Source organism: Callorhinus ursinus, unplaced genomic scaffold (genome assembly GCF_003265705.2).
Source record: "Callorhinus ursinus isolate GAN/ISIS: 27379988/994484 unplaced genomic scaffold, GSC_fseal_2.0 scaffold6, whole genome shotgun sequence".
Classification (NCBI taxonomy): Eukaryota; Metazoa; Chordata; class Mammalia; order Carnivora; family Otariidae; genus Callorhinus; species Callorhinus ursinus.
The window spans coordinates 63859475-63883540 of NW_027397068.1; the positions used below are offsets into that span (position 1 = coordinate 63859475).

At 36.5% G+C, this 24066-nt stretch overlaps 1 protein-coding gene across 7 annotated transcripts in view; it reads left to right on the forward strand.

Moving 5' to 3' along the window:
• Positions 1–22709, forward strand: part of TAB2 (TGF-beta activated kinase 1 (MAP3K7) binding protein 2) — a 90524-nt gene extending 67815 nt beyond the window's left edge. For all 7 annotated transcript variants that reach the window (XM_025866305.2, XM_073894068.1, XM_073894066.1 and 4 more), the window contains 4 exons: positions 8711–8871; positions 9084–9177; positions 10479–10559; positions 20757–22709. In XM_025866305.2, coding sequence (XP_025722090.1) covers positions 8711–8871; positions 9084–9177; positions 10479–10559; positions 20757–20899 — 479 coding nt within the window. In that variant the 3' untranslated portion in view covers positions 20900–22709. The remainder of the gene's footprint in view (positions 1–8710; positions 8872–9083; positions 9178–10478; positions 10560–20756) is intronic.
• Positions 22710–24066: the final 1357 nt, after the last annotated feature.

Sequence of the window (24066 nt, forward strand, 5' to 3'; positions counted from 1 at the left end):
CTTGAAATAATTCAACTTTGTTTCCTTCCTTCACATTTTACTCATGGTATTAATTACTGCCCTTTGAACAGGTAGTATAGAAATTAACTTAAGCTCCTTTACTATTACAATTATCTTGAGAGTGCCTGGGTGGCTCAGTTGGTTAAGCATCTGACTCTTCAGCCCAGGTCTTCATCTCAGGGTTGTAAGTTCAAGCCCTGCACTGGGATCCACATCCAATCCAGAAAATCTTGGATTCCAGAATAGTAAAAATTTAATTAATGTGTTTTTGGCTGAATGAAATACTGTTACAAGGCAAATATCACAAATAAAACTAAAGCACGGTCTTTACTGATGCCTTATTATAGTTTAACTACTCGTGTATGATGATATTATTTTATCAAAGATATACATATATACATACATTTATATATATTTTATAACATCTGTATATTATGAAATATATTTTTTAACATCTACATATATATAACAGATATATAAATAATAAATACATATTTTATAACAAATATAAAATATATATGTATCTTCTATATATAGACACAATTATTATCTAGGTTTAGGTTTTTCTTTAAATTATCCTTGTTCCACATTCAGTGAACTGCTTCAGTTTAAAGGCTAGTGTCTCCCTTCAGCTCTGGAAATCCCCTCCTGATTCCCAGTTTCTCCATTGTCTCTTTCTAGAACTTCTCTTATTCAGCTATTTGACATCCTAGACCAGCCTATTTCCCATCATTATATCCTCAAATATTCTACCTCCTTATCTTTCTTATTCTGTAATTGAGTATACTTCCTTAATTTTTGTTCCAACCCGTATATGAAATTTTCATTTCAGCAATGATGTTTTTAATTTCTAAGAGCTAGTTCTCTAATTCCTTTCTCAGAGCAGATTGTTTTATGGGTGTATGAATATCTCAGATCTCTTAATGATGCTAATTAGGATTTAAGTTTTTGTCTATCTCCTGAATTATCTGTGCTTAATCTGGTTTTAGTCTTTATATAGATCTTTTACATGTCAGGTGTTCCTGAAATGTATAGTGATCCATGGCTGTTGGTTTCTATGTAAGAATGAAGGACTGAAAGCTAACTCATTAGGTGGAGCCTGATTCAGAGCAAAAGTTGTCTTTATAAAAACACTGTAATTATGTTTCTTCATTTTGAGTCTAATAATGGTTCTTAATGGATATGTACTGTATAATGGTTTATATGGTAAAGGTTAAAACTGGGAGACCACAACTAGAGAAAAAGAGTTCATTGGCTTTAGCTGAATTTTCATAGTGATTCACCTTGACACCCCTCTTTTCTTTGTCATTCATCTTTCTCAGATTTCTATCTAAAAATCTCAAGCCACAAATGAAAGTGAACTAGACACATAAAAATCCAGGCAACTTAGAAGAAAGAATTGCTAAGAAATAGAGGGTCATTATCTCTTTCCTACTATCTTCAGAGCACTTTTTATTTTATGATTAACAGACGAACTTAAGAAATCCTGAATAGTCTTTAAACTACATTTGTCATTTCTAAGTAATATAGTCATTATAACTCTGCTCTCAGATTTTGTTTTCACTGGAAAGAAATCTCTCATAAATTCTGAGACCATGGATTCACAATATTTTACTTTAGGGCTTCAGTCTAATCATAGGATATATCTTGCCATTTTTCCCAAAGGCAGGCCATATCTTTAGCCATTGTAAAAACTCCTCTCTTTGTAAATTCCCAGGGATGTAGTATTTTTCTTATTTCAGAAACATTCTGAAGAATTTACTCTTTAACTTCAAAATATCCCCACAACCTTCAGCGGCTCTGGCTCCTTCATTTCTCTTAAGTCTTTTGAATCAGATTTCTGCCTGTAACTGTTAAAGGATACCTCCTACTAATACTGGTCTTCTGTGTAGCTCTCAACTCTGGTTTACTTCCCTATTTTGATAGAAACATTAAAAATATCATATTGGGGATTACTGATGGAGCTCTCTGTGACTGGGAGAGTGTTCAGCCCCTGTCCTGGAATGTACGTTCTGAGATGCCTTCATTGGAAAATAAATTTGAATGTTCTTCTATGGTTTTTGAAACTAAGTTGGGTGCTAGCTTCCCCCCCACCACCCTTTTATCATTAAGTAAAGAAGCCTTTTTATCTCATAACATATTTTGCCCTAAAGTCAACTTTTTTCTCTGAAATGAGTATTACTACACTTGCTTTATTTCAATTTTATATTCAGCTGGTATGTCACTTTCAAGACTTGTCTAGTGGGGGCCCCTAGTCACTCGTTTGGGCGGCTGGCTTTTGATTTCAGCATAGGTAGTGATCTCTGGGTCCTGGGATCAAACTCCCTGTCAGGCTCTGCGCTCAGCAGGGAGTCTGCTTGAGGATTCTCTCTCTCCCTCTTCCTCTGCCCCTCCCAAATCGCATACATGCGCACGCTCTCTCTTTCTAAAATAAATAAATCTTTAAAAAAAAAAAAAAGAAAAAAAACACTTGTCTAGTGGCCATCAAGATTTTCTCTGTATCTTTGGTTTTTAGTAGTTTGACTATGATATGCCTAGTTTGTTTTGTTTTCATACTACTTGGAGATCTCTAGGCTTCTTTGATCTGTGATTTATTGTCTTTCCTTAATTTTATCAGATATTTGCCCATTATCTCTTCAGATATTTCTTCTGACTTGTTTTTCACTGAATACATGTATATTAGACTGTTTGATATTTCCTGCATCTCTTGGATGCTTTGTTCTTTTTTTCACTTTTTTCCACTTTTTTCTTTGTGGTTTGGGTAATTTCTGTCTCTAAGGTTCACTGAGTCTTCTGTGTCCAGTGGTAAGTCTGTTGAAGGAATTCTTTATCTCTGATGCCATATTTACTTTCTAGCATTTGACTTTTTTTTATAATTTCCATTTCTCAGATTATCTCTTTTTTCCTGCCTGTTGTCCACCTTTTTAACTAGATCCTTTAACATATTAATCACAGTTATTTTTAAATTCCCTGTCAGGTGGTTCTAGCATCTGGGTCATCTTTTAGTATGGTTCTATTGATTGCCTTATCTCTTGGTGATAAGTTGGTTTTTTCTCTTGCTTTTCTGTGTGTCTCATAATTTCTTGTTGAATGCCAATTACTGTGTGTAAAAAACAAAACAAAACAGAAAAGGCTAGGATAAGTAGTATTTACACCCAGAAACAAGAACACATCTCTTTTCTGCGGGTTATTAAGGGGCTGAGTCAGTTTAGTCAGGAGCGGAGCTGGGTTCAGGTTTTGATAGTGACTTCAGTGTACCACAGACTTTGAATATCCCCAGCAATTGACTACTCTTACTTTGTCTCTTAGAGTGGTACCCGAAGCACAAAATATTTACTTTACTTTAGTCCTTTACTCCTGACCTTTCTGTGCTATGATGGGTCCCCTTTTACTCAAACTTCCTAATATGATCAAGTCTCCACATGATCTGATAAAGGGCCAAATAGTAAATAAACTATGTACGATTTTGCAAGCCATGCAATTTCTGTCACTGCTATTCAGTTCTGCTGTTGTAACACAAAAACAGTCACAGACAGTAAGTAAACAAGTGAGCTTGGCTGTACTCCAGTAAAACTTTTCACAGAGCAGGCATGGGCCGTTTTTGTCCAGTGGTCCACAGTTTGCTGACCACTTGTTTAGAGCCTTGTTCTTGCACGCACGCGCACACACACACACACACACACACACCCATCTCTCCTACCTCTATAATGTAAGCTCCACAAGGGCAGGGATTTTTGCCTGTTCATTGATTTCACAAATAGGCTCTCAATATATTAAAAGAATGTGTGAGTAAATTGTTTTAAATGTGTTTCTTATGAACAGCATATAGCTAAATTTTAAAAATCTAATGTGCAAATCTCTTGTGTCTAAACAAACACATTTAACTAAATTGCAGTTGTGATTACTGATATATTTGGAATTATTCTTGTCATAATTTTTTTATTTTCTATTTCTTTTTTCTTCCTGCCATCTAAGTTTAATCAGATCTTTGTTAATTCTCCTTTTGTTTGTTTGGTCTTTTAATTTAGAAACTGCATTCTATTTAGCTTTCTCTAGTAGTGATTCCTAAATATTTAACGTGTGTATATTTTTTTTTTTTAAGTAGGCTCCACACCCAACAGGGGGCTTGAACTCTACGACCCCAAGATCAAGAGTCACATGGTCTACTGACTGAGCCAGCCAGGTGCCCCTAACATGTATATTTGGTTTAGCAACATTTCAGAGTATTCTTCCTAAATACTTTTAAGACCTTAGAATGCTTCTCTGATCTTCATATTTCCAATTTCTTGTTATTTTCTAATGTTTTAGTTTTACTTTTTTCTAAGCAATTTATGCCACCCCACCCACTACCATGGTCTTTCTCCTTTGTTTTAGAGTTAGAACTTTATTTGGATTTATCCATCTATTCTTTCCTTTTGCGTTAATTTCCTTCTTACCAAAACATCATTAATAGTTCCTTCAGCAGCAATCTGTGGTTGGTAGATTCCCCCAAACTTTATCTAAAAATGTATTCATCCATGCTCTGATAATCTAGTTAGATGATCAAATTATGCCATGATCTTCTGGATTCTGTTATTTCTTTTCTTTAGTTTTGGAAAATTTTCAGCAAGCATCTCTTTGAATTTTGCCTCTCCTCCATTCTTTCTATTGTCTCCTTCTGGAACTTCTTTTTAGATTTATGTGAGATTTTTTAACCCCTTTCATGTTTGCTCTAGCTTTATCTCTGTGTGTCTGGGTAATGATCTTAGATTTATCTTCCAGGTCACTAACTGTGTCTTTGACTATGTCTAATCTGCTGCTTAATCTGTTTGACTTTTTCATTTCACTGACTATTTTTCATTTCTAGAGGTTGTTTATGGTACTTTTCCTTTTTTTTCTTTCCAAATTTTTATTTAAATTCTATTAGTTTAATACATAGTGTAATATTGGTTTCAGGAGTAGAATGTAGTGATTCATCACTTACATACAATACCCAGTGCTCATCACAAGTGCCCTCCTTAATGCCCATCACCCACTTAGCCCATCCCCCACCCACCTCCTCCATCAACTTTTCTGTGTTCGCTCTCTGTAGTTAAGGGTCTCTTATGGTTTGCTCCCCTTGTTCTCTCTTTTTTACTACCCTCTTCTCTCTCTCCTATGTTCATCTGTTTCCTAAATTCCACATTAAGTGAAATACAGTATTTGTCTTTCTCTGACTGACTTACTTTGCTTAGCATATCCACTCTAGCTCCATCCAAATCGTTGCAAAAGGCAAGATTTCATTCTTTTTGATGGCCGAGTAATATTTCATTTGTGTGTGTGTGTGTGTGTGTGTGTGTGTGTGTGTGTGTGTGTGTGTGTGTACCACAGCTTCTTCATCCATTCAATAGTCAATGGACACTTGGGCTCTTTCCATAGTTTGGCTATTGTTGATAATGCTGCTGTAAACATCAGGGTGCATGTACCCCCTTCGAATCTATATCTTTGTATCCTTTGGGTAAATACCTACTAGTGCAATTTGCTGGATTGTAGGGTAGTTCTACCTTTTTGAGGAACTTCCATTCTGTTTTCCAGAGAGACTGCACCAGTTTGCATTTCCACCAACAGTGTAAGAGGGTTCCCCCTTTCTTTGCATCCTCCCTAACATCTTTTGTTTCCTGTGTTAGTTTTAGCCATTCTGACAGGTGTGGGGGTGGTATCTCATTGTAGTTTGATTTGTATTTTCCTGATGATGACTGATGTTGAGCATCTTTTCATGTGTCTGTTAGCCATCTGGATGTGTTCTTTGGAAAAATGTCTATTCATGTCTTCTGCCCATTAACTGGATGGATTCTTTGTTTTTTGGGTGTTGAGTGTTCTTTGTAGTTTTTGGATACTAACCCTTTATCATATATACCATTTGCAAATATCTTTTCCTATTCTGTAAGCTGCCTTTTAGTTTAAGTTTGGGGGGCTCTTTCTGGGCCACTGATTCTCATGGTAGATCATTTTCTTTTTTGGTCATACTTTTCTGTTGAGAGCTTCTCTTCATTGAGGATTTTTCTGTATGGATCCCATAGTAATAGCTCCCTGGTAGTGGAAGTGGGTTGCCAGAGCAGTTTGCATTTGCTTCTGCCAGGCACTCCAAGGAAATCACTAGCCTGGGATAATTGTCATAATAATTTCTCACCCTGAGGTTCTCTCTCTGCCCTTACAATATAAATTTTGATCACTCAAATGTGTTATAAGTTGGATTTCAGTTTCTCAGGAAATCTGTTCTCATCCCTGCTTCATAATATAATATTGACTAGTGCCACAAATGTATATCTTGTTTCATAACTTCAGCATAAATATAAACCATCATTTAGTCATTAGAGAATATTGAAGAATTCAGTCATTAGGGAGAAAATCTTGAGTATTAATTTTAAGAAATGCTACTTTTAAATAGAATCACAAATTTGAACAAATTTCTAAGTAATGCCACTTGAGACACATTGTTGGTAGATGGTTGGAGTTTAGATATAAAGGAAAGTATATTATTCTTCATCTTCCTTCGCCTTGTCCTTCATTCTCACTGCAGTCTTGCCTCCAGCTTTTCTTCTCTTTGTGTCCCACTCAAAAAATAACAGCGCACATCCTCATCTTTTTTTGGGAGAATGAACAAACCCTAATGTAGAATTCTTATATTTTGGAAATAGAGGGATAAAACTGCAGTTCAGATAAATAAGCCAAATTGATTAAAGCTTGACAAAACAAGCTTCATAGGAAAGTAACAAAGACACAGCGAGTTTTCAACCAGGAACATGTTTATCTCCAAAAACGCCTCTCTGCAGTTACAGAATATATATTAAAATGGGAGAAAGGTTAACAGGGTTTTAGTGTTTATCAAAAAGAATCAGCCATGGTTTTTTAAACTTGAAACATTATGCCCTTGTATTTATTTCTTCCAATAAATAAGAAAGGAGAATTACAGAGGGAAGCATGTATGGATTATAACAGTGTCAGATTTTGTTGGGAAAAATTATCTACTATTTAAGGTTAATTTTTAAGTCCTTAAGCCTAACAGCCTCCCTCACTTCATAGCCTAATTCTGGTTCTACAGTACATTACTAGATTGAATGGCCCAAATATACCTTAATATGCCATAGCCTTTTTCTTATTTTTTAGATTCATCTGACTGTTCAGCATTAACCTAATCTGTTTAGTCTACTTGAGTTTTTCATTTGAATAACTGGTTTTCATTTTTAAAGGTTGTTAATTGTACTTTTCTAAATCCACCTGTTTTCTCATAGTAAAATCATCCCAAGCTGACTTTTTATAGAAGTAGATACAGGTATCTTCACTTCCAGTCCAGTATACTAAAAGAGGCCTACATTGTCCAAGGATTAATCACAAGAACATACACAGATTTTTATGGCTTAGTAAGGTTTCCCAAGCAGTTTATCATTCATGCTACAAGATTGATTGCATAATTTCTTTCTTTAAAAATCTTAGGAAAAAAAAAATCTTAGGAAAATAAGGGCACCTGGGTGTCAGTTAAGCATCCAACTCTTGATTTCAGATCAGATAATGATCTTCAGGGTGGTGAGATCGAGGCCCGTGTCATGCTCTGCGCTGAGCGTGGAGCCTGCTTAAGATTCTCTCCCTCTCCCTCTGCCCCTCCCTACCCTGTGCTCTCTCTCTCTTCCTAAAAAAAAAAACAAAAACAAATCTTAGGAAAATATTTTCATAAAATACAAGGGATTTCTCTTAAGTGGTATCATTTTGACTTTGTGATTTGAACAATTTAATACTAACATTTCACAATTTGGAGCGCCTGGGTAGCTCAGTTGGTTAAGTGTCCAACTCTTTTTTTTTTTTTTTAAGATTTTATTTATTTATTTGACAGAGAGACACAGCAAGAGAGGGAACACAAGCAGGGGGAGTGGGAGAGGGAGAAGCAGGCTTCAGTGGAGCAGGGAGCCCGATGTGGGGCTCAATCCCACGACCTGGGGATCATGACCCGAGCCGAAGGAAGATGCTTAATTGGACTAAGCCGCCCAGGCGCCCCAAATGTCCAACTCTTGATTTTTGGCTAGGGTCATGATCTTGAGGTCTTGCGATTGAGCCCCACATTAGGCTCTGTGCTGAGTGTGGAGCCTACTTAATATTCTCTCTCTCCCTCTGTCTTCTCTCCTCCCCCACCCCTGGTCACGTGGCTGCACTCTTTCTGTCTTAAAAAAAAAATTAACAATTTAATGTTAATATTCATGTGGATTGAAATCAGTCTGTTTTATTTGTTGCCTACATCAGAATGGATTTAGCTTAACCCACGTTCCCTTTTGAAATGTCTATAAAGTGTTCATATTAGAATACCTTATGCAGAGTCCAAACACGTCAGGCTTCTTATCCTTTTAGAGGGTCAGATGTGAATTAAATAATAGTTAGTAGATTAGTTGACTAGACTGGAGCCTTTAGAGAAGTCATAGGCTACTAAAAATACTGTCCTTAGCCATAAAGTAGGTTTATCTGAACACTTTTTAAAAAATATTTTAAACAAGTAGCAACATTTGTCTGCTTGAATAATTAAAATAATTTTCAAGTTAAATATTTTGAAATTTTAAACACTTAAACTCAGAATAGTTTGTTTTAAGGTATTTTGGCATGCTCTTGTTTATAGCAGAAATATTTACTTGTTTTGTTTTCCCAAGGCTGCTTAAAGGTTAATTGACTAAAGTGGGTGGGTCCTCATGTTTACTAATATGTGTTGCAGCTCTGTTGGTACACCAGAAGGCCAGAATGGAACGACTTCAAAGAGAACTTGAGATTCAAAAGAAAAAGCTGGATAAACTAAAATCTGAGGTCAATGAAATGGAAAATAATCTAACTAGAAGGCGCCTGAAAAGATCAAATTCCATATCCCAAATACCTTCAGTAAGTCTTTCTATAACTCTTGTGACCTCTGTGCTTGAACATGAGAATAGGCAATCTGCCGTAAGTGTAAAAGGTTGATCTGGTTTCCTAGAAATGCTCTTAATTCATACTTGTTTCTTTGCCCTTACCCTCCCCTGCCAAACTCCACTCTTTCTTAACTAAATGACAAGAGAATTCAACGTAGATCCTTCTCACACGGAATTATTTTTCAGCTCGAAGAAATGCAGCAGTTGAGAAGTTGTAATAGACAACTCCAGATTGACATTGACTGCTTAACCAAAGAAATTGATCTTTTTCAAGCCCGAGGTAAAGTTCAGTGCATATTCAACTGAAATTCATTGTATTAATTTATCAACTCTTTTCCTGTGGCTGAAAACAAACTTATCAGTTGTAATCTTATTGTCTCAGATTTGACTTTGGAGCTAGAAAGTACTAAAAAACTATTGGGTTTTTCTCCCGGCCCCCTCTTCCAGAGAGGTTTATGAATACTTTGATAAAATTTGTATTATTCAAACCTGCTTTAGTCTCGTGTTAAGGGAAGACAATGATTAGTATGGTTGTATTGTCAAAAGTATTGCTGTAATATATTGTAGCATGTATAATACTTATAATATTTGTTATAATATTTAATAAGGTTAAAATATAGGTACTCCTGTCTTTTTCCTATTTCCCTTCTTTACTTTTAACTTTCAAGAATCATGCTTTTAAGATCATAGTTAAAAAGACATCCCCACTCTAATGGCACTATCTTAATTGATAAAACAGAGAAGGGAATAAAAATATGGCTTATACATTTTTAGAACAATGATAGCTTATTAGGAAGCCTGAGCTATTAGTGATAAGCAGTACTTGGTTATTGTAGCAAAAAATCTTGACAATTTAATTCAGTTCCACAGACAACTAAAAGGAAATTTTATAACTGAAACCTAATTCTGAAGTTAGGGAAATAATAGAAATATATGAAATGGAAAAGACAGGATAAGAGAAGGAAGCCAACAAAAAAGAAGTCCTTAATTACTCTTTTAAGTGTGTGCCGAAAATTCATCAAACTGAAAGATGATAATGTTGTATTTTCTTTTAAAACCTTAATAAATCATGTATCTTGAAACATTCACTGAAGATGCCATAGTTTAAAAGTGTTGGTCTAGCAGCTATAATTCTTGAACTTGTTCCTTTTGTCATCTGAACCATTATATTAAATTAGTGCAAGGTTTTTAATACTTGTTTGGGGCCAAGGTATTTAGTTGCTTAAGACCATGTTTGATCATTTGAAATTATATTTTAAATTGTTAAATTTTAAGTTATTTTAACTTATCACATAGAACCAGTGGTCTGGTTGTAATTCTGTTACTGTCTTACTAACAGTTTAATTTGACCTCTTCCTCCATTTACCACGTAGACTTCTGTTGTGAGTACTGTATTATACCTACCTCAGCTGTTTTCACAACTTTACATGTAATTTAAGATTAGAGGTACAAAATAAATGAAAGCATTTCTTCTATTTATACTGTGATCTTTTTTAGAAAGAAAATATTTGCTTTTTAAAAAATAAAATTAAATATTTTTGAGCTATAAACATTGATATATTTACTTTTTATGTATTTCAGGACCACATTTTAATCCCAGCGCTATTCATAACTTTTATGACAATATTGGATTTGTAGGTCCTGTGCCACCAAAACCCAAAGGTTAGTGTATTCATTAAGTGTGAAAACTGTTACATTTTAAAAAGCAAGATTTTAGAAAATTTTGTTTTTAGCAGCCTTCCACTGTAGAAGTGCTTCAAACTTTGGCATTCGTGGATGAATTCATTAGGAAGATAGTTGCTTATTTTCACTTACATGCTGGGATGGGGGAGGATGCAAAAGTCTAATGTACTTAGCTCTTTAAAAGTAATATGCATGTCCTTAGGATTCATTATATACTCCTAAAATAGCAAGTCTTGGGAAAAAATAATCAGGTGCAAAAATTTGTACTCTTTAAAATTTTAGATAACTGTTGAGAACAATACCTTAAGAAAGTTTATTTTTCATGAGTATTCTGTTTAATTTATGCATAATTCTGTATAATCACAATACTCTGAATTTCAAACGAATGATTTTTAAAAATTGTTACCTGCTATCATTTTATATCATTGATAATCAGATTTGTATGCACGTGAAACTAAGGTATGTCAAAATATGTGTGTGGATTTTTTTACTCTAGGAATTAAAATATAGAGAGAAATGAGAACAAGAAAGAATAGGTATGTTACTAACTCTTTGGTTTGTTACAAGACTTCGCACAGTCTCACGCAATGTCCTGTTCTCCCCACTCCCTGATTTTTGTTTAAATATAAATTGATTAGGACTAACTGCATCTTCATGGGTTGGTTTGTTTGTTTTTAATTTAAATGTTCCTAAACATAGTTAGCTGGAATGCAGTGCACTATTATTACAGCAGAGCAAAAGTGAGAATAGGGCATTTGTCACAGTAAGCAGTGGTTAAAATACTGGATGCCATTTGGATGTTAATTGAGTAAAGGAATAAAGAAAACAATGGCATAGCCTAGCTCCTTAAAATAAGCAAAGTGGGTATTTCCAGACTCTGAATGAGTTGCTCTAATATAACCGTTTCACTCCCTCAAAAACTAGAATTGTTCTTATAAAAAGATTCCTGTTTTACTTCAGCATAATCCAGTACTTATGTGTTGAGTGTAGGAAGGAGTATATAGATGGAGGGGGGGTGGAGGGTAGATGGAATAAGAGTGGTCTTGACAATTTGAAGCAGGATAAGAACGTGAGGGTTTATTTTACTATTCTCTCTATATAAATTTGAAATTTTTCATGGAGATAAAAAGTAAGGAAAGGTAGAACAGTAGAAAGCACAGATGGAAACCTTTCCTTAAATTTATAATGTGTCAACGGGAGGGATACAAGATGGTGTCGTAGGAAGAACCTAAACCCACCTCTTCCCGTGGACATACCAAATCTATACCTACATATAGAGCAATTCCTCCTGAAGAACTGAGGGCTGATTGAACCGCTTTTGCACAGCAGAGGATAGAAGGACCACATAGAGATTGAAAGGCGAGATGGAGACACAGTAACCATGGGAACCCCACCCCTACACTGTAAACTGCAGAGGGGAGAGAGAGCACTGAGGAACCCATGCACAGATTTGCCCGCCCACCCCCAAAAAAAGCTGTGATTTAAAGGGCAACTAGTGGGGTGCCGGGGTGGCTCAGTCAGTTAAGCGTCTGCCTTCAGTTCAGTCATGGTCCTGGGGTCCTGGAATCAAGCTCCACACTGGGCTACCTGCTCAGTGAGGAGTCGTCTTCTCCCTCTCCCTCTGCCCCACCCCCACTCTCGCGCTCTCAAATAAATAAAAATCTTTTTAAAAAATAAAGGGCAACTAGAATATAAGTGAAGAAAACCCATATTCCAACTCTAGAGCATCTACCATATGGTGGGAAAACTGCTGGAACTCTCTCTGGGGTCAGAAGTGCAAGCAAGCACTATGTTTACCTTCTCCCACCTCCTTGATAGCATAAATGGGAACAGAGTCTAGCCACTGTAGCCAGCCTGCCCTCTCAGGAAGACTTGTGCCTCTGTATTATACCTCCGTCAGCTCCAGCCATCCTTCCAAAAGAGCCCCCTGCACCTGTGCCCACCTGAGCTCCGGCCATCCCAGCAAGGTGGCCCACAGTGCAGTGCACACTAGTGCATGCTCATTCTATACCCACTACAGCTCCAGCCATCCTACCAGGGCATCGCTGCACGGCGCACCCTAGGACTCAGCTCACACTTGCTACAGCTACCACCAGCCAGCCAGAGCTGCCAGGCACAGGTAGTCTATTCAGGGACATTCCTCCACAGAGCCTCTCCTTCATGACTGGGAGGGGTAGCTGTTGCCTAATTCATAGAAACAAATACAGAAAGTCAAACAAAATGAGACAGAGGAATGTGCTCCAAATAAACAAAAAATTTCAGAAAAAGAACTAAATGAAACAGAAATAAACAATCTACTTGATAAAGAATTCAAATTAATGATCATAAAGATGCTCATCAAACTTGAGAGACGAGTGGATGAGTTCAGTGAGAACTTAAGAGATATAAAATATAAAAAGAATCAGAGTTGAAGAATACGATTAGTGAAATGAAAAATACACTAGAGGGAATCAGCAGCAGATTGGAGGATGCAGAAGAACGGATCAACCATCTAGAGCCAGGGTAATGGAAAGCACCCAAGCTGAACAGCAAAAAGAAAAAGGAATGTTAAAAAATGAGGATAGGTTGGGGCGCCTGGGTGGCTCAGTCGTTGAGCGTCTGCCTTCGGCTCGGGTCATGATCCCAGGGTCCTGGGATCGAGCCCCGCATCGGGCTCCCTGCTCCACGGGAGGCCTGCTTCTCCCTCTCCCATTCTCCCTGCTTGTGTTCCCTCTCTCGCTGTGCCTCTCTCTGTCAAAAAAATAAAATCTTTAACAAAAAAAAAAAATGAGGATAGGTTAAGGGATCTCTGGGACATTAAGAATAACATTCACGTTACAGAGGTCTCAGAAGGAGGAGAGAGAAAGGGGCAGAAACTTACTGTAAGAGATGATAGTTGAAAACTTTCCTAACCTGGGAAAGGAAATATACATCCAAGTTCAGGAAGCACAGAGAGTCCCAAATAAATCTGAGCCCAGATAGGACCACACCAAGACACATAATTAAAATGTCAAAGATTAAAGATAGACAATCTTAAAAAAAGCAGTAAGAGAACAGGAACTAGTTATATATAAGGAAGAACCCCATGAGACTTATCAGCTGATTTGGGGACAGAAACTGCAGCCAGAAAGGAGTGGCATGAATTATTCAAAGTGCTGAGAGGAAAAAACCTACAACCAACATACTACTTGGCAAGATTATCATTTAGAATTGGAGAGCTAGAGTTTCCCAGACAAACAAAAGTTAGAGTTCATCACCACTAATCCAGCCTCGTAAGAAATGTTAAAGGGACAAGAAAAGACCATAACTAGAAATAAGAAAATAATGAAATGAAAAAATTTCCCAGGTGAGAGCAAACATATGGTAAAGATAGTTGATCAGTTGCTTATAAAGCTTAGTATGAAGGTTAAAAGACAAAAGTAGTAAAATCAGCTGTACCTAAAAAAAAAAAAAAAATTAGTTAAGGGAATCACAAAATAAAAAGACATAAAATATGACATATACATAAAACATAGAGGAGAAAGTAAAAATGTAGTGCTTTTAGAATGTGTTTTTACTGCAGTGATCATCCACTTCATATGGACTGCTTTATACTTAGGGTGTTACATATGAACTTCATGGTAACCACCAACCAAAAACCTGTAATAGATACACAAAAAATAAAGAGAAAGGAATCTAAGCATAACATTAAAGAAAGTCATCAGCACAAGAAAGGAACATAGAAGAACTACAGAAACAACCAGAAAACAACAAAACGGCAATAAGTACATACCTGTCAGTAATTACTTTAAATGTAAATGGTCTGGGTGCGTGGGTGGCTCAGTCAGTTAAGTGTCTGCCTTCAGCTCAGGTCATGATCCCAGGGTCCTGGGATCTAGCCCCATATCGGGCTCCCTGCTCAGTGGGGAGTCTGCTTCTCCCTCTCCCTCTCCCTCTGTGTGCCTGCCCTTGCTCGCTCGCTCTCTCAAATCTTAAAAAAAAAAAAAAAAATGTAAATGGTCTGAATCCTCCCATCAAAAGAGATAGGGTGACTGGATGGTAAAATAACAAGGCCCATTTATATGCTCCCTACGAGAGACTCACTTCAGACCTAAAGATGCTGACTGAAAAGAAAGGGATGGAAAAAGATACTCCATGCAAACAGAAGCAAACAAACTGGGTAGCAGTACTTATATCAGACAAAGTGGACTTTAAAACAAAGACTGTAGCGAGACAAAAAAGGGCACTACGTAATGATAGAGAGATCAACAAAAGGATATTACAATTGTAAATATTTATGCACCCAACAAAGGAGCACCTAAATATATGAAGCAAATATTAACAGACGTAAAGAGAAAAATTGACAGTAATACAATAATAGTAGGGAACTTTAACAGTACACTTAATATCAATGGAGAGATCTTCCACACAGTAAAAAAGGAAACAGTGGCTTATGAGCAACCCATTAGAATACATGGACTTAACAGATAGAGAACATTTCATCCAAAAACAGCAGAATACATATTGTCAAGTACACATGGGGGGACATTCTCCAGGACAGATCACATGTTAGGCCACAAAACAAGTCTCAATGAACTTAAGAAGACTGAAATCATGTCAGGCATCTTTCCAACCACAATGCTATAAAACTAGAAGTCAATTACAAGGGAACAATTGGAAAAAAACACAAATATGTGGAGGCTGAACAACATACTAAACAACCCAATGCATCAATGAAGAAATCACAGAGGAAAAACCTGTAGACAAATGAAAATGGAAGCACAGGTTCAAATTCTCTGGAATGCAGCAAAAGCAGTACTAAGAGGGAAATTTATGGCGATAGAGGCCTACCGCAAGAAACAAGAAAAATCTCAGATAATCTAACTTTACACCTACAAGAACTAGAAAAAGAACAAAGCCCAAAGTTAGTGGAAGAAAGGAAATAATAAAGATCAGAGTGGAAATAAACAAAATGGAGTCTAAGAAAAATAGAAAAGAGCAATGAAACCAAGATCTAATTCTTTGAGGACATAAGCAAAATTGATAAACCTTTAACCAGACACATTAGGAAAAAAGAGAGGGCTCAGGGGCGCCTGGGTGGCTCAGTTGGTTAAGCGACTGCCTTCGGCTCAGGTCATGATCCTGGAGTCCCGGGATCGAGTCCCACATCGGGCTCCCTGCTCAGCAGGGAGTCTGCTTCTCCCTCTGACCCTCTTCCCTCTCGTGCTCTCTATCTCTCATTCTCTCTCTCTCAAATAAATAAATAAAATCTTTAAAAAAAAAAAAAAGAGAGGGCTCAAATAAAATCAGAAACGAAAGAGAAGTAACAGCCAACACTACAGAAATACAAAGGATTATAAGGGATTACTATGAAAAGTTTTATGTCAGGATTTCAACAACCTAGAAGAAATGAATAAATTCCTAGAAATAAACACTATTCCAGGACTGAATCAGGAAGAAACAGAAAATCTGAACAGACCGATTACTAGTGACAAAATTGAATCCAGAATCAAAAAACTCTCAACAAACCAAAGTCCAGGACCAGATGGCTCCACAGGTGAATTCTGCCAAACATTTAAAGAGTTAGTATCTATCTTTCTCAAACTATTCCAAAAAATAAGAGGTAGGAAAACTTCCAAATTTATTCTACAAGGCCAGCATTAGCCTGATAAACAAAACCAGACAAAGACACTACAAAAAAAAGAAAATTACAGGCCAGTATCCCAAATGAACATAGATGCAAAAAATCTTCAACAAAATATTAGCAAATGCAATTCAACAACACACTCATTCGCCACAATCAAGTGGAATTTATTCCAGGGATGCAAGGATGGTTTAATATCTACAAATCAATCAGCATGATACACCACCTTAACAATGTGATGCAGAAAAAGCATTTGACAAAACTCAACATCTCTTCATGATAAAAACTCAACAAAGTGGGTTTGTAGGGAACATACTTCAACAAAATAAAGGCCATATATGACAGACCCATAGCTAACATTATAATCATTGGTGAAAAACTCTAAGATCAGGAGCAAGACAAGGATACCCACTTTTGCCATTTTTATTCAACATTTATTCAACTGGTAGTTCTAGCTGCAACAATCAGACAGGAAAAAGAAAAGTATCCAAATTGATAAAGAGTAAAACTGTCACTATTTGCAGATGACATGATACTCGATATAGAAAACCCTGAAGACTCCGCCAAAAAAACTATTAGAACTAATAAATGAATTCAGTAAAGTTGAATTTTATTATATATACAAAATTAATATGCAGTAGTCTGTTGCATTTCTGTACACTTAACAACAGTGTAGCAGAAGAGAAGATTTCAAGATACGGTACTGGCACAAAAATAGACACATTGACCAATGAAACAGAATAGAGTGCCAGTCAATTAATTTACAACAAAGGAGGCAAGAATATACAATGGAGAAAAAAAAAGTCTCTTCAATAAATTGAGAATATTAGACTGCTACAAGCAAAAGAATGAAACTGGACCATTTATATCATACACAAAAATAAGCTCAAAATGGATTAAAGACCTATATGTAAGACCTGAAACCATAAAACTCTTAAAACAGGCAGTCATCTCTTGGACATTGGCCTTAGTGACATTTTTCTAGAAATGTCTCCTCAGGCAAGGAGAACAAAAGCAATTATCAAACTAAAAAGCACAGCAAGGAAATCAGCAAAACAGGCAACTAAATGGGAGAAGATACTCACAAATGATGTATCTGATAAGAGATTAATATTTAAATATATAAAGAACTCCTACAACTCAACACCAAAAAAACCCCAAATAATCCAATTTTTAAATGGGCAAAGGACCTGAATAGACATTTTTCCAACGAAGACATGCAGATGGCCAGCAGACACATGAAAAGATGCTCAGTATGACTCCTGAGGGAAATGTCAATCTCAAAACTACAGTGAGATATCACCTCACACGAGTCAGAGTGGCTAGTATCAAAAAAACAAATAAAAATTTAAAAATAAAAAAAGGACAAGGAATAACAAGTATTGATGAGGATGTGGAGAAAAAGGGAATCCTTATGTACTGTTGGTGGGAATTTAAATTTGTGTAGCTGCTATGGAAAACAGTATGGAAGTTCCTCAAAAATTAGAAATCCCACACAGTCCAGTAATTCCACTGCTGGGTATTTACCCAAAGAAAATGCAAGCACTAGCTTGAAAAGATACATGCAATGCCTATGTTTATTGCAGCATTATTTACAATAACCAAAATACGGAAGCAACCTAAGTGTCCATTGATGAATGAATAAAAAAGATGTGGGGTGTATGTGCGCGCGCGCACGCAAGGGACTATTATTTGGCCATAAAGAAGAATGAAATCTTGCCATTCTCAACAGCGTGGATGAACCTAAACAGTACTGTGCTAAGTGAAATAAGACAGAGAAAGATAATATACCATGATTTCACTTACATGTGGAATCCAAAAAAACCAAACACAACAAAACAGATGCAAACTAATAAATGCAGAGAACAAACTAATGGTCACTGGGGTGGGAAGAGATGAGCAAAATAGGGGAAGGGGATTAAGCGGTACAGACTTCCAGTTATAAAACAGATAAGTCACAGGGATGAAAGGTACAGCGTAGGGTATATAGTCAATATTGTAATAACTTTGTGCGGTGACAGATAGTAACTGCATCATGGTGAGCATTGTGTAATGTATAAAATTGTTGAATCACTCTGCAGTACACCTGAAACTAATACAATATTGTATGTCGACTGTACTTCAATTTAAAAAGTTTATAACATGTCATATATGAAATATGGCAATTACTACCCAAAAAAAGGAAAAAAAATCTATTAAAAGTTTTCTCACAAAAGGTAGAAGGTTTTCTGTGCTTCTATCTATGCTATTTTGGAGAAATAGAGAATCAAATATTTTTGCCTTCAGCTAAAATAGAGAATTACTTTTTTCATTTACAGTTTCATTTACAGAGATTTCTTTAGTTAGAAAAAATTTTGCAGTTCTGCTTTACACTGCAGTGTTTTGTTTTGTTTTTAACAGCTAAAATTAGTGTGGAAATCACAAGCCATCCTTTGCAGTCTAACTTCCTCTTTAAATTCTGGTTTCCAAATACCTCTAATAAAAAGATTTGTAAGTTTAAGTACCAAATGGCAATTGCGCAGATATAAGAAAACCATTGGAGATTTTTCATTTAAAAAAAAAAAAAAATGTGTAGGTCCCCATTGATTACCTTAGATACTACTTAAATAATGAAGACGGTGCTAGTATTTAATAATAAAGTGTTAATACAAATAGTCTACTTTCCTAAAAATGTTTGTAGTTAAAAAGGATAGACGAAGTTTTTTAAATGTGTCAGGTTGGAATGTTTTCTAACACCTAAGTGAGACAAAAATTCTATTAAGTAGGATGGATCCCCAGATTAAAACAATCATTCGATAAAATGCTTCCCAAATATGAGGTGTAAAATCATTTTATATGTAAAAAGTCAAAGCAAAATTTTAACTATTTATTTTAATGTGGTTTAAGAAATATTAACCTAGTATTGTCAGATCCTCAATTTTTCAAATATTTTTACTAACATAAGCTGTAGATATTTTTAAATTACTCAATTTAAAGAAAATTTATTACTCAATTATATTACCCAATTAAAGAAAATATTTGTTCTATAAGTAGCATTCTCAAGTTGCTCTTGAATGTGGCAAAAATTGTCATGATGCCTAAAAATTGTGACCAATGCCTAAAGTTGATAGTTTTGCAATAAAGTGTTCCTTAAGACTAATCAATAAATAAGATGCTGCTAAAGGGGATCAGAAGGGTGCCTGGGTGGCTCAGTCAGTTAAGCGTCTGCCTTTGGTTCAGGTCGTTGATCTCTGGGTCCTGGGATAAGGTCCTGGGATCGAGCCCCAAGAGCCCCAAGTTGGGCTTCCTGCTCAACGGGGAGTCTGCTTTTCTCTCTCCCACCCCCCCCCAGTTGTGTGCACATGCACACGTGCTCTTTCTCTCAAATAAAATCTTTAAAATATATATTTTTTAAAAAATAAAGGGGGCAGAATACCAAACATCACTTAATTATTTTAGATTTGTTATAAAAGCTTGATTTCCTCTATTTTGCCTACTAGATACAGTAAGTTTATCTTTTAAATTATCAGAAAAGATACCATTTAGTTACCAACTTAGTAGAGTAGGTGGAATTTGCAAATTAGTATACAGTGTTTTAACATAGTTTGAATCTTTATATTGTAAACCTTGACAAGACAGCTCCAACAGTGTATGCTCCTTTTACTTTAAGCCTCCCCAAACTAGTTTGTAGGAATATTATCCTAAATTTCTAATGGGATCCCCCCTCAAAAAAAAGTAGTTTCATAAATGTAATTTCATCTTAGACACAATCTTGGAGGAATGTAATTATTCCTTAAATTTAACATACATTAATCCTTTCAAAAACTCTAGAACATTGGCCTCTTAAGGCTGCAGTGGCTTCATTATAGCAAAGTTTAGACCTGAAGGGTATGTGGGTTTATCTAAGATCACAGAACAGGGAAGTCATGAGTGAGCAGCAGAGCCAGGAGCAGAACTGCGTTCTCGCAGCCCTCAATCTAGTGTTCTAAGTGTTCCGTAATAAATATGGTTTTAAAATAAACTGAGAAATAAAGAGTGGTAGAATTTTTACAGTGATTTGCTTCTCCAAATCTATCGTTGATATACAGTTAAGATTTTTAGAAATTAGCTCATCTTTCTATTTTTATTTGTGTTGTTCATGGCTTACATTTTTAGCAAACGGAACATTTGACAAAAATGTCCATTCCTGGTAGAAAACAGAAATATAAGTACTTCTTCAGTGGGGAACGCAAATCTAACTTTACTGAGACACAGACTCACTGTCAGTATGGTGGTAGGACACCTTTTCACAGTCCTGCGGTGACATTACGGGAATCTTTGCTGTTGGGTCCCCTATGAATTAATTTCCCTTTTCTCCTGTTCTCAACTGGAGAAAATGGCGCTCTCTTCCCCACGAAGGAGACAGTGAGGTGACGCCATCGTGTCCCTGTCGGTGTTCCCCAGCAGAGAAGCACTGACTCGCTAGAGGTGGGGAGACCCGAGCGCGCGTGTCATTTGGTTAACAGGCTGCTTCATTCTGTGCAGTCCACATTGCCAGTCATTTATGACTTCGCCATTTTTTTTGCTTCAAAGACCATTCTTTTGCTTCCTTACAGATCAGAGGTCCACCATCAAAACACCAAAGACTCAAGACACAGAAGATGATGAGGGGGCTCAGTGGAATTGTACTGCCTGTACTTTTTTGAACCATCCAGCCTTAATCCGCTGTGAACAGTGTGAGATGCCAAGGCATTTCTGAGCCAAAAGGCCCTATAGCTCTAAAACCACATCGGAAGTTCAAGAAACGAGTCTGTCATCAGGGGAAAAGTTTCACTGCTACATAGGATTTTGTCAAATTGAAGGTGTGACGAGATGGTGTTGTGCTAATGTTAAATGTCAGCCCACAGAGCTAATAATACCTCAGTCTAATGTCATGGGCAGTTGAAATTCATCACATGAAAGGGAATCTGCTGAGAGACTCAGTTGCCCGCTGCCTAACCATGTACAGTGTTACCAGTAGCCCGTTGTGGATAATTCTCAATATATTAATGCCTAGGTGTGCCCAGTACCTTTTCCCCCTCATGTCACTACTGAATTTTGACAGGAGGAAGGAATAGAACGATGGCTTTTTTTTTTAAAGCTTTTGGTGAAACACTACAAACATGAAGAAAAAGAACAAGGTGTAACTATTTAAAAACTGTTTGCTGCCGCATGGTGCCAATGAATAGGGGAAGAACTTCATGAATCTGTGGTACTCTTGGCCTCGTCTTTGTCTTCCCTGAAACGTCTCCACTCTGTGAAGCCAGCATCTGGGGTCTAAAGATGAAAAGGAAAGCAGCATGCATTGTCTGTACAAACATGCAGTGAGATATCCCAAAGCTTTTCCTACTGTACAGATCTCTCGAGTCTGCTTTAAGTGATTTCTTTTCTTTATTATTTTCTTATATTTCTATATGTATAGTGTAATAGTCTTTTGTTAACTAATTTTCTTTTTTCCTTTTAGTGATTAAGCACGATCATGTCCCTTTTTAAGCCTTACCTGAGAGAAGCAATGCCTTAAAATAAAAAAGCATTAATGAAATGAAACTGTGCACAAAATAACTTTCCTCTACTTACTCTGTGCTTTGCCCTCGTGAGTGCCGATGTTCTGTGAAGACATGGGGATGCTGCACACTGACTTGCAGGAAATACTACAAGACTTACGTCTAAGTCACACTATATCTGCCGACTTCAGCAGTGGGTCGCACAGCACACTGATCTTCCACAGGGAAGCTTAAAACAAAAGGTATTTTTAACCCACTGACAGAGCAACGAGGTTAAGCTTGCTTCATCTGCCTGGTGTCCCACAGAACTGTCACAAGAGATTACTATGGGGAAAGTACAGTTTGCAAAACCAGCCACAGCAGCAGAACCTACAGCCCTGGTGTGGGGAGAAGCGTAAATGCTTTACTGTTGGGGCAGTCCGTTTCTAAACCTGACTTGGTGGCAGTATCATGTGTATTTATAAAACGAGGCTAGTCATATTTAGGACAACTGAAGGAAAGCTGGAAAAAAGAAAAACAAGCAAACTTGAACACTGAAGCAACCTCAAGCATCTCTTTATTTTGATGATATATTTTTATAAGGAAAATAAATATTCAGATGATCGGGAATGTATATAACTAAATGAAATCAAGAAAAAGAAATGACAGTATGCATTTAAAAAACAGAATTATGAAATTATATATCAGTACTTAGAATGGGGCTAGGGGAAGTGCTGAAATATAGCAAAAGGTAGGAGATAATGTTGACTGTCACCCATTGTAAATGTCTGCAAATGGATATTTTTTAAATAAGCAGGATTATTACAGGTGATCTATATGAATGTCAAAGCCTTGACTTCCGGGCTTTGCATCTTGTATGTGGGAAGAAATATGACAATCCTAGTTAATTAGACCATAGACCCAAAGCCCTTACAATTGATGCATTTTGTTTTAAAACTAGGCCTTGTTTTTCAGCTTCATCTGCAGTTCTATGTGAAGATTGATAAATCAGTTTTTACTTGTTTTATTAATAAAACGTAATTTGGATATCTTGAGTTGATGGTTTTGTGATTTAGCTGGGTAAACTATCTTTGTAACAGATAAGTTATTTATAAAAATTAAAAAACTTATATTCTAATGTGGATTCTGTGACTTGTTTTTAAAGTTTGTGGGATAGAAGATAATTTATACCCCAGCAGCACATTTGGTAGCTAATTGAAATCAGAGAAAACTCATTCTTCTCTAGAGTCTTCTCGTGACATCATGGCATTCAGCTGCATTTCTTGGATTATTTTTCTCAGTTCCCCCAAGCTTTTTAACTAATGAAAGAGAGCGACCGTGTTTCAAACTGAGCCAAAAATAATGAATGTTGCTTTCTCATAGTTACTGCTTTTCCTTTAGTTTCTTTTGGGGGTTTTAAAGTTTACCTCGTTGAAAACAGGATATCTTGGGCCATTTGGCCTGAGGAGTCATTCAGTTAAGATCTCTTTTATTCCATAATTGTAGGTGCTGGGGATCTCAGTGGTGCTTCTCTTGGAGAGAACCTTTATATTAAGAATTTTCAAAAAACATCACTCAGGTTTCTGAGCTTGAAAATGGCAAAGCATTCACTGATTTCTTTGTTATAACTGTGGAAAGCCCTGCCTTGTCTCCATTGGTCTTTTAAACTTAGTGGGACAGAAATATTCTTTGCCAAGGAATATGAGGCTGGTGGTCTAGAAACCACCTTCAGGAATTATTGCACTAAAATAGAATTACAGGTACGAAGAACCTCAGACGATAGACTTCTGTTTCTCATCACTAATTATCCTGGGTGCTGACATTCTCTATATTTAAAGGTGAGGTGGGCAATTAGCAGTTCATGTAACCTGGACTTCTCAGGAAAACTTTTATATTAACAGAACAGTGGCCAGTATTGCTATTATAACTAATACGTCATACAAAGATGCATGCGGATTTTTGTGGGAAATACGAAAATTAATTTTTCTTTTAAAATTTCTAGATCAATCTGCAACCTAATATTAATTGACTTTATATTAGAGAACTGAAGTTGTACAGAAAATCAAATCCATGGACAGTCAAAACCGTATTAGCTGTTAACTTCAAATGTATTTCAATCGAAGCGTTATAAATAGCAGACTTCAAGGACATTTCGTCAATTACCTCTATCCCAGCTGCATGTTGATGGGACAGTCCAGTGAGCAATGACGGGTTTAAGAAGTGAATGGTGTAAGGTGTAATAATGTCCAGTCCATGAGTAATTGAAGTTGGCTGAATTGCCTTAGAAAAGACTGTTGGATCTGTAGTGGCACCAAGGGCCATTCCAGATTTAATATCTTCATGCTGGGTATTAGCATAGTTTCCCTTATAATATTACAAAATACTTATATTTCAAATGAACATA